Genomic DNA, 11,050 nt, shown 5'->3' with positions numbered 1-11,050 from the left:
AGGCGGGGAGGTTGAACTGGATAAGACATTTTGTGGATACGGGGCATGATGATGTGCTTGTTTCTGCTGTCGACCTCGTTGCGGAGTATATCGCCGCGTCGGTTGGGGTTGTGGATGGTTGACTCGAGAATTATCAAGGCGGTGTTAGTCGCATCTAAACGGAATGGCCATGGACTTGCCTGTATACATAACCTTGAATAGATTGAACTCTAGCAGAAACCCACGCTGCATGCCAGGACGGAAATGAGTAGCCTCTCAGGTATTGTTGTCGCGAAGCGTGGCCGGATTTCGCAGGTCTCGGAGATATCCCTTGGCAAGAGGGGCTCTAGAGGAAGCGGAAAGGAGGTGCAGAAGGAAGGGTGGGGGAAAGAGGGGAAGCAGAAGTAGCGAGCTTCCTATGGAGGTAGCGAGAGATGAGACGGGGGTGCCGGCAACGGCTAGAAAAAAGGAGTAAAATTGCTAGTTATCTAACAGATATCGGGATCGAGGCTTTAAGGGATTTCCTTTATCAATCAGGATGCTAGAGGGATATAAAGAGGAGCGTTAGATAAAGAAGGAAGGGGATTAGAACTATACTATAATTAACTCTTTGCTATTGTTATTGCCCTCGAAAGATTTAAATAGCTTTGCTTTGCTTATCTTACCCCTTACCGTTAATTTAACCTTAGTGCATTTTATATACTTCTTATATCTCGCGAGAGTTATAAGCCCGGGAGGAATACAATTCCTATACCTTCCGGCTGCTATAAAAGGCACCCTTCTTCCTACCTTCTTCCTTTTTCCCTCATTTAAAAAGAGCCGATTTTTCTAAAAAAAAATTCCATAGCGATATCGAAAAACGACTCTTTTGCCCTTACGGTCTATAGGACGATTCTAGCAGAGCCCTACGATTAGGATAAGTAGGTAAAGGAGCTACAGGCTCGAATAGATAAGACTATCTATAATTTGATCTTCTCTAACGAGTAGGGCCCTCTTAAGCCACGATGCTCGTCTCGGTTCATGATGTGATTGGTCAAACTGCTTAAATGGCGGCCAAACTGGACATGTCGGGAACAACCACTGCGCCGCGCGAAGCAAAAGTGAGCGCGCACTCCAATTGAACCGTTGGTTTCCAATGTCCCATCATAACCACCCGGGCTGTGCACGCTCTTCGCGACAGGACAAAGCTAGTCGGACCGCTGAGTAGACTCAGTTGACGGGCATACACGGCATCTTGCCTCGTCCAAGACAGTCAAATTTTATGCTCGCGTTATTCGCACTAATAATATAAACCACAGTTTGCACTGACAGTTCAGTGCGACCAAGCTGAACGGACTGGCAGTTTGGTCTGGCCAAGTCACACGCACTGAAGGGGCCGTTTGGGCGGTCTACACGCACCAGTTGCACTATTAGGAGCCCTGGGATGGATTGCAATTCGCTATCAGGCTGGGAATCCAGGACCATTTCTGCCCCACTGCCACATGGAGACACACCTGTTTTTCGGAATGGGCATGGTGTTATTAGACGGGGTTGATGTTTGGCCCAAGGTGTTTCCCAACAGGATTACTCCGATCAACACACGTCGAATATCAGGGCCATGCTAAGGCAGGGTTAATCTAGTTGAGACCAGTAGGACGTTTCCCGGTTTGCATCGGACTCTAAGCCACTCAGCCCCCTAGCGACTCCAACTAACGGGACTGTGCTGCGCTGCTAAAGGGACTGTGTTCTGCTCAGTCAAGTCCTGTTTGCCTTCGTTTCCCTGATTCTTTAGACCACTTCCGTCCAATCCTGGGGAACAATATCGCCAGTCCAAACCGGTGCGTTATCTACATGCTTGACATCTTGATTGACCGATTCAAACTTCTTCATTTGCATCTTTTTCGGCACGTCTGCGCAAGATGCCGAGAAAGTGATGCCTAGAACAGGAAAGGAGTCCGGTTAGTATGTTCTCGGCTTCTCAAGGAATTGCTTAAGAGAGCACATACCCTGAAAGGTCCATGCGTCGCCGCTGATAAGGGAGCTGCCAAGATCATCGGCCAGAGCCACTTTCTTAATGTCGCGAACATCAACAGTGTCTTTACCGAAAGCCTCCTTAAGGTTGATCGCATCCTCCTTGGTATATCCAGCAGCCACGTTGCTGCCAAGCTCAATTTGCTTGCCTTCTCCGAGAGTAAGGTGTATCTTGTCATAGGTTCCGCCACCGATGACATTTGCTACCTTGAAGTCGTACCTGAGGTCCTTGATCACACTGCAGGGAGGGGCGAAAGTCCAATCTCCAGGAGTGACTTGGAAGGTTGCGACAGTCTTCTCTCTCAAAGGCTCAATAAACCAACCTCCAGGATGGCCGTACCATGCATTGACCCCAATGAATTTATCATTCCTGGTCTTGAAGCTAGGATCAGAACACTGCGCGCGGATCTTGATATCTATATTGGAGCAACCCCATTAGTTTCTGGAAGCCAACTTGTTATGTTCCTTCTTACCTTGAACCTGGAACTTGTCATTTCTACCGACTTTGAGGGTCCAAAAAACCCCCTGGGCAGTAAGGGTGATCTTATCAATGCCGTTGATATCAATTTCATCTGAGCCGAAGGACTTTTTCATATCCACGGAAATCGTCTTCTGAGTCCCTCGCGCGGGTGCCTCCGCGAAGAAAAAGTCTGCCTTGCCAGCCGGGCCTTCGATAGTCCCGGCGACCTTATCATAGGTTCCAGACCAATAATCGCTGGACAAGGCAAGGTCAAATTCTATGTTCTTGACTTTGCGGCAAGGTTCCGGAATTTTCTGTCGTAGTACAATATCGCGAGCTCGCTGGCAATCGGCCATTGGCACTGTGAATAGAACAATGGTTAGCGGAGGCACTGGCTTCTGTTGCGAGTCACACATGCCGTACCTTGTTCATCATTACGACGGCCGAGACTGCCACTCGGTTTTCCTTTGGTTGTATAGCTCGCTAATACCGCGGTAAGGATGGCTGTGCAGCGAAGACCATCAAAACCGTCGAATTGACCCTCTTCCAAACGCTTTAGCTCATCTGGTGATACGCCGGCGGCCTTGTCCGTTTTACGTGATTTCCTTTTCTGCTCGACAACCAGTCTCCTAATTTTGGAAAGACTCTGGCAACAAGTGTTCTTTGGTTGTTCTGCAGCCTCATCAGTCTCGGCGCGGCCAATACTGCCAAGAAACAAACTTCCATACCGGCGCGAGCTCTCAAGAGCATACGGGGTCGCTTAGGAGGGGAGCAAGTGTCCCGGTCAAGGTGATCTAAGAGATCTTGGAGGTTTTGGGCATAGTCTGGGTATTGTTGTTGGATTTGCTCCGCGGTCAGATCCACGTAGCGCTCCAAGTCTCTCATGACTTTATCAGTAGTTAGCATCAAGTCGCGAGTCCGCAAGTACGCAAGTCTTGTTTGTCCGTCCAGGACTTTTTTACCGTGTCGCCTCGGCAGTCGCGCAGGGGAAACTCTTACCTTCATCACGAATAACGTCTTCCTCAGACGATGCCGCCGCCCCTGATCCGTATTGCGTGAAAGTTGGCGGAAATCTGCCAACGAGAGCCTCCATTGTCCTGCCGCTCATATGAGTCGCAGCCGAGCGATAACGCGGATATCGTTCATTGCCTGCTCCATCGTACTCATACTCATCCGTATCCTCCCTAGTTGTATCCAGCGAGTCCATCCCATCCTCGCTCCATTCATCGTCGAGGTCGAGGGGGACTTCGTTGTCGACAACGCAACTCGCGGCATACTCGGAGTTCTCGTATAGCTCCCTATCGTACTCAGGGTTGTCTTGCCATTGTAGCTCATTGACTCTGCCCCCTTCTACAGTGTTCATAAGTGCGTATCTCCGTATCTGTCTCCATTGAACGCCGCCTAGCGCCAGGACTTCAGACTCTGCCAAACCGGGATCGATCATGTTGGGCGTAGCACGAATCTCATAAAGCCATGTGCTCGAATTCAAATACTCATGAGTGTATGTTTCCGACGTGGCCCTGTTTCGTGCCAATGACACATAGGCTGATTGAAATGGCCTGGCAGTAAGGTTTCGTGATAAGCCACAACCACCGGGGCCCGCGCTGAAATGGCGATCCGTGAGAAATGCCGCTTCATTGCGATGCCAGTTCTGCCCCTGAGGCTGAAAACCACCAGTCTCCCTGATTTGTTGAGGGGATCTGGCGTCTGCACGCCAGACGAATTCGCCACGGGGGTTAGCCTGTCGACGAGCAAGTGATGACTCTGGCAAGACCCCGCCATTGCAAGGCCCAAGCCAAGAGAGCCAAAAAGGCACAGCTGAAAGGGCGATAATGGTCCAGCGCATCCTTAGGTACAAGAGCGAATGTGTTTAACGAATGTGTTTAACGACGGTGTGACAGAACTGCAAGCATTGAGAGCAGTCCAATGCCAAACATGATGAAGGCTAAAGGCAAAATATATATACGTGAGATGTGCCCAGAGGGCCAGGCAGACTTGCGGCATTGCCTCCACGTTTAAATGCTAGCGTACGAGATGAAAGGAGGCGTGTTACTCCGGTGGGAGTAAGAGTCACATGATCAATGCAAGTTGCTATCGCTTCGTGTATTCATATTAATGCGGGCAGCAGAACAAGGCCCGGCATTGCCTAATCAGGAATCAGGCTCAAGGTTGTCATCCACGCAACTAGAGAAATTCTCGCTCCTATGGGTTTACGTTGCTTGGTTACGACACCTCGGATGTTAGGTAGTGCCTGCGTTTAGTTAAGCGCCTCTTATTTGAGCAGGGGGAGGTAGTGAAACGGTCTCCCCGGAGACACTACTGGCTCTCGATCTTGGCGCCCAGCTCCGATGCGAGTCGCAAGGGCATAACCGTGGCAGGGCCAAGGGTGTGCAAAAGAGGGGTGACGATTCAATCTATCTAGGGCAGCCTCACGGCTTTATGTGTGAGTCTGCTGCCGTTTGCAGGGCAGTGCATGGCCCTGATGCCTCAAACGGCACATCAAGCTCCGCCATCTAAAGGAACAGGGTGAGCCCACCACCACTGACAAGTCAATGAGCTATCTGGGCCACATGGGGTCCGAACTATGGGCAGTTCACCCTTTTAAGTAGTTCGTTGTGTCTTGTCTTCTCGACGGCCTAGTGATATGTCAGCCTAATGTGCAGAAACATTGTCTTAGCGTCACTTATACAATGGTCGTTGCTTTCATGCTAGAGACCCAAGTTCTTTGAGTCCTCGATCAAAGCATCGGCTGCGGCGTAATGCTCCATTATATGCCAATGTCACGCAAAGCGCTAAAAGGAAGCAAACCTTCGATATATGTCGAAGGACACCTATCGGGAAACGGCCGACGCTACTCCGTAATATGTACGGAGAGAGGCTATGCTTAAGGTCAGAGTGGTTCTTCAGATATTAATAATGGAATCATAGGCCCTTCTCAATCTCGAATATAGCTGGGTCGCCTAATAAGGAAAGAATGAATCAAAGAGGCAGGCTCCGCCTCGTTATTGTTCCATATAGTAAAACCATACCAGATGGGGAAGCCAGGACTCGGTGCTGACTGGGGTCGAGAATGCAATGCAATGCAATTGAGTATTGCTAATTGTACATATACGTATTGCTATCCGTACACTCGCCCTATTTTTAAGATACGTACCAACGCCAGCCCGCCCCGCCTATTTATACCGCGCGCGCCTGGCAAGTAGTTACCCGTACCGCCTAAATGCCCGCACCCGCGCCTACGCCCGCCCGCACATATACACACAGATAAAGGCCATATAACGCATGCCTCTTAATTCGCTTAAATAAGGCATTTCCGAGCCTTGAGCTCGAAGTTGCAATAATCGGCCCGTTAATTAATCCGGCTCCTCCTCTGGCCCTTACGGCTGTGTGGGCGGCGGCGGCGGCGCCTTAATTGCATCCCACTCAACGATCCCTCTAACGCCTGACGAAGCCGGCTGCCCTGACGAAGCCGGCTGCCCTGACGAAGCCGGCTGCCCTGACGAAGCCGGCTGCCCTGACGAAGCCGGCGGCGCGCCCCTCCTGCCGCGTCCTCCTCTTGATCCCCTTCCCCTTATATTTCCTCGAGCTAACGATCCTTGTTGTGACGCTGCGAGAGAGCGCGGGTTATAGCTAAGTTCATCGATCTCGTCCCGCCCCCGGCGCCTTCGAACGCTCGCGTTGAGCCGCCTTAAGCTAGCCTAACTCGAATTGGGAAGCTGTGACGCCCGTATAGCCGCAATAGGCGGCTATACCTATAGTACCGGCTATAAAGCCGTCTATGATGCCGTCTATGATGCCGTCTATGATGCCGTCTATGATACCGGCTATGATGCCCTCGCTGTGAGGGAGCTTAGTATAGGTAGCTTATTATTACGGGGCCGGCCGCGTGTAATAGTGATAACGTCTATCGCAGCGCTGGCGGTGATAGCTTTAAATTTAGTATATATATAGGTTGTGTGTGAGGGTTATATGTGCGGGCATTTAGGCGGTACGGGTACTTGCCAGGCGCGCGCGGTATAAATAGACGGGGCGGGCTGGCGTTGGTACGTATCTTAAAAATAGGGCGAGTGTACGGATAGCAATATGTATATGTACAATTAGCAATACTCATGCAATTTATTTCGCCCGGAAGGCTTAATAGGATATTGTCAGAAATGCGGGCAATCCTTGTCTGCGACTACCACTTTCCCCGCCCCTACAGTGGATGGAGATCAGGGACGGGGGTTCGCTTGATTCACGCTTGATTCGTAAAAAAAAGGGTACCTCGCTGGTTACGTATTTTTACAGCCAAGCAGAAGTAGCGCTTTTCTAGGGCCTCTTTTAGGGGGCCGACTATTAATAGTTATCCAGCATAGCTCTCTGACTATTCGGGATAGAAAAAAGTGAGGTTGTGTGGATGATCAAGGCGCAGCGCCGATAACTTACCGCATAATCAGGTGCGTATATTCCCCGCCTTGACTACGCGCCCCTCTCTATGCGTACCTTGCAAAGTGAAGCTATTCACATATACGTATCAATAAGCTATTCGCCGCACGCCAGCCTCTGACGATGAGCCTGCCGGAGCCCTCGAGCCTGACGAGCCCATAAGGGCATAGCACACACAAGACATTTTTACTAGGAGGTCGTGTGCCGCCTGTTTATCGCGTATTATATTAAGTGTTTGACCCATTGCACTGACAGAACTAATCGGCCCATAGGCTTCCTTGTGTCTGAGCCGATGCCGGAAATCCGGCGCTCCTTTTGGGGGTAAATCCATGATGTTGCCGAACACTGGCAAAGGTCTCGGCCCAGGTGGGAGGTTCCAGCCAACCCTCTTTCGGAAGTAATATTGATAGAAAAAGAAGCCCGCGAAACAACAAGGCCATTTACCAGGAGCCAATGTGCCATGGTCCGGAACTGCGGATAATATTCAAGTTGGTGTTGCGATAAAACGTCTTCAGGGATTCGATGGTTTCGTAACGAATCCGCAACTCGGGATACGACTGCGCTGGCAGTTAATCTGGCGAGAGGAAGTGGAGCGATTAGTGGCGGCTTTAATACTCAATTTGAACGCAACTAAAGCCGCGAGAGGGCTTGTGCTCTCGACCGACCAATCAACACCAGCACCGCAACCACACAAGCTCGATTACAGAAGGACGTCGTCTATCGTAAGCCCGTAGCGTGGCGGATTTGAGCCTGTCACGGCTATGAAACGGGCATCTGTGGGATCGGGTCCTATATTAAACATACCGCTTCTCCCAATTGAGTAAGTACTCGTTGGCTCGCGACTAGGCGGAGGCCAACTAAATGCCCTCGCCGTTTAATTAGCCTCCCTTATCAAGGTAAGTCACTCACTAACTACCTGGGCCGCTTATGCTGGCAACAGTGCGTTGTCGCAACCATCGCCACCTTATAGCGTTGGTGTGAAGCTGGGAAATACCGCTACACCAGGCAATATAGGGACATCCCCATTAGAGGTGTTGTCAACGCGTATTATAAGTCCATTCTCTGCTCTAACAGTTGGCTATTTGCCACACGCAACGTAGGCACCATTAAACCACCCAGAAGGTTCCAGTTATTTGCTTGTGTATTTGAAGTCGCACAATTTCCACACTTTAGGTACAGTAGAAAAGAAGAGTGTTGTTGCTTGATGTTGGACCCAAGTCCTGATGCCCCCGCTGCAGGAATGCTTCGGTATCGTGGCTGAGCGGACACTGGATAGGTGCGTGTGGAATTTTGGGCCACGGTTCACGGGTAGGCTCCAGCTCAAGGTCCATCCTGTCCCCAAGGGCCAGGCGCTTCAGTACAATCTGCCTCAAAGGTATACGTCCTCGTCGTCCTATCACGTCAGGAGCATCGATGTGAGTATCATCACTCCGCAGTCCTCGCTCAAGAGGCTTCGAGCAGAGCTGAGTCGGCGCCTAGAGTCGCAATTCCCCGACGCAGACGTTTGCTTCAAGCTCACAGAGGACTCGGGTGACCACACCCGATTGCCGATTATTCAGGTCGCGCATTCGGAAGCCGGAATCCGATGGGGCAGAGGCTTTCATCGCTCCATGCCCCGCAAGACCAAGCGTCAAGACACATTCATTGCAGAAATCTCAAAGGCCCTCTGCGGGGAGCTCGTCGAGGAAGTAAGCCTAGGCGGCGCGGTGGATGAGAAGCTCCAGGATCAGCTGGTCCCGGTCCAGGCCTTGACGAATGATCTGTCCTCTTTTTCCAGGGATGACAGCCCGATACAAAGCGCCGGTGGTAACTCTCTGGTCGAGCCCATCGAGTCTTTCAGTATCAACGACAAAAATATGAGGAGAGATAAGGCACAAGAGCAGTTTGGATACGGCTCCGAACACACAAGACTTGTGGGATGGATGGCCAGCGAGCCACTCCCGCGGGTCGAGTTCTACAGCCGAGGCGATTCCGTGAGAGGCGTCGGCTCGTCAATCTCGTGATCACCGTACAGTGGCACCACGGGGCACAAACGGTCCAATTTGTGTTGTCAAACAGAACAGAAAAGGACAAACGCAGATACTCGTCGCCAAGCACATCTAAATATGCACAGCCACAGTCACGGTCAAGGCAGGTCTCCGAACCGATACTGCGCCCACGCAAAGCTCCCCTCGTGCATGGTCCACGTCTGCCGCCCCCGGTCGTCGTGTGCTGCTCCGGCGGCGATGAACAAGGGCATCAAGTGGTCCATGAAGGGATGGGCCTGCCTCGCGTCCGGTCGCTTACACACCTCGGCCATCTTGTCCTCTCGCACAGACGGGTCGACCTCGACGGCGTCCTTGAGGGCATTGTCGAAGCTGACAGAATACGGCAGGGGGTCCGTGTTGCCCTCGAATATGAAATGCATGTCTCGCAGATTGTGGACCGACATGCCGGCGCCGATGATGACGATGCCCTCCTGGCGAAGACGGGCCACGGCCCGGCCGAGGGCGTAGTGGTCACGGGGCGACTCGGATTTGAAGAGCGAGACTTGCACCAGGGGCACGTTGAGGGGGTTGGTCTGTGGATCAAAGGCTGGCGGTCTTCTGTCAGCACTTTGTGTCGCTCGGGGCTGCTTGCCGCTCTTACCGACACTGAAGCCGGACCACACGCCGTGGTCCAGCCCTCGCGTCACGCCCGAAGACTGGATTCCCGCTTCGGAGAGCATGACCATGATGTGGCTCGCCAGCTCGGGGCTCCCCTGGTTGGGATACTGGGCCTTGTAAAAGTGGTCGGGGAAGCCATAGAAGCTGGAGTGGCGCGTCAGAAGAGGGTGTCAGGCAGTCGGTGCCACGTACTCGAAAACAAGGTCGGCGTGCTCTTCCTTGTTGACCAGGATGGTGTCCTTGTCGCCCATCCAGTGCGCCGAGAAGACGACGACGGCCTTGGGCTTCAGCTGTTGCGTGATTTCCTTTCCGATGTTCTGCAGGACGGGATACACCGGGTGCTTGGTGTTGTACTGAACATCTGGCTGTGGCACTGCCGTCAGCCCTGGATGCCTCTCGGTCACGATCCCGACTCACCCCGCCGTGGCTGAAGAAGTAAACGGGCATCCTGGGCGGCGAGCTGCTCTGCCTGGACAGCCAGCGGCCGAGCGTCGCGGTCCGTGTGCTCATGGTGCTGTAAGTGATGTCGAGGAAGCGGGAGAGATAGATGGCAGCGCCTGCGACTGCTAGCGAAAGCAGGATTTTGGTGCGACTGGACATTACGGAAGGATTCCCAGCAAGCGAGGCGCGCGAAGCCTGGGCTTTTCAATTCGGCTTCCGGTGCGAGGTCTGGATGAGCAAACCGCGCCTCAGCCGTTGCGTCGCCCGTTGGTAATTCAACGGCTGGATTTCTAAGCCCCCAAGAACCCAAGCCCGCGCCCCCAGCAGGCACAGTCCACAGGCCACTCACTAACTTATTAGGCACTGGAGCTCGGCCATCCCACCACCTTCAGCGGCCAACACGCACCATCACCAACTCCGTCGGCGCTTCCACACAGCAAAGCCCAATCACATCACCTTGAAGCAGCGACAACCATGGAAGCCGGCGCCTCGACCGCGGCCGGATGTAGTTCAAGGTGAAAGCGCGCGCATCCTTGCCAAGGTCCGCTCCGCGACCAGCCGCGATATCATGGATTCAGCCAAACTGACCAAACGAATAGCTAGCTGCGACTCGCCCTGGAGCCATCATGCTGCTGCTGCTGCTGCTACAGTGCGGCTGGGGCAACGCCCGCTTCGATATCCGCGGCGTCTTGCTTCCTCTCAGTGTTTGCGCTCTGTCGGCTTTTCTCCTGACGGCTCGCTTCGCGTGGCGACGCCTTGGTCCTTTGCGATGCTTCTCGAACAAGCTCCCATCCGCGTCTTCGCCGCGTGGCGTCCTCCCATCTGGCCCGCGAGGACATCTCGGTGCAGACGGCGATCCCTGCGGCGCAGCGCCATCTTCAGCGCGACCTCGATACGTTGCGGGAGACTCGTGGCTGTCGGCCTTGGTTGAAGCGCTTGCGCTCGCGACAGATATCGGCCTCCACGTCCCCCTCCTCATGCTGGCAGCGCGCTCTAGTAATCGAGCTTCCTCCTTTGTGGCCGCTACTCTGTCGTCCGCGTACGCGCTGTGTTTGATCCTCGTCCGCTTCTGCATTGGCGACGACTCTCC

The 11,050-nt window shown here is 53.0% G+C and overlaps 3 protein-coding genes across 3 annotated transcripts; 1 reads left to right on the top strand and 2 right to left on the bottom strand.

Moving 5' to 3' along the window:
• Window positions 1–1,746: 1,746 nt before the first annotated feature.
• Window positions 1,747–3,893, bottom strand: HRG_06950 (protein-tyrosine phosphatase; the record flags this gene model as incomplete). Its single annotated transcript, XM_044865421.1, has 7 exons — window positions 1,747–1,895; window positions 1,965–2,227; window positions 2,330–2,405; window positions 2,463–2,810; window positions 2,873–3,121; window positions 3,178–3,336; window positions 3,449–3,893. 7 exons carry the CDS (start codon window positions 3,891–3,893, stop codon window positions 1,747–1,749), a joined length of 1,689 nt encoding a protein of 562 aa, XP_044719383.1.
• Window positions 3,894–8,097: 4,204 nt separating this feature from the next.
• On the top strand, window positions 8,098–8,877 carry HRG_06949 (RNA 3'-terminal phosphate cyclase; the record flags this gene model as incomplete). The annotated part of the gene is made up of 1 exon (XM_044865420.1): window positions 8,098–8,877. The coding sequence occupies one exon, from the start codon at window positions 8,098–8,100 to the stop codon at window positions 8,875–8,877; it is 780 nt and encodes a 259-aa protein (XP_044719382.1).
• A 122-nt stretch (window positions 8,878–8,999) lies between these two features.
• On the bottom strand, window positions 9,000–10,029 carry HRG_06948 (catalytic ligB subunit of aromatic ring-opening dioxygenase domain-containing protein; the record flags this gene model as incomplete). The annotated part of the gene is made up of 4 exons (XM_044865419.1): window positions 9,000–9,448; window positions 9,503–9,663; window positions 9,712–9,884; window positions 9,937–10,029. The coding sequence occupies 4 exons, from the start codon at window positions 10,027–10,029 to the stop codon at window positions 9,000–9,002; spliced, it is 876 nt and encodes a 291-aa protein (XP_044719381.1).
• Window positions 10,030–11,050: the final 1,021 nt, after the last annotated feature.

This window comes from Hirsutella rhossiliensis (genome assembly GCF_020360975.1).
Source record: "Hirsutella rhossiliensis strain HR02 chromosome Unknown scaffold00007, whole genome shotgun sequence".
Lineage (NCBI taxonomy): Eukaryota > Fungi > Ascomycota > Sordariomycetes > Hypocreales > Ophiocordycipitaceae > Hirsutella > Hirsutella rhossiliensis.
Note: the sequence above shows the minus strand (reverse complement) of the source record. Positions and strands in the feature narration are given on the sequence as shown.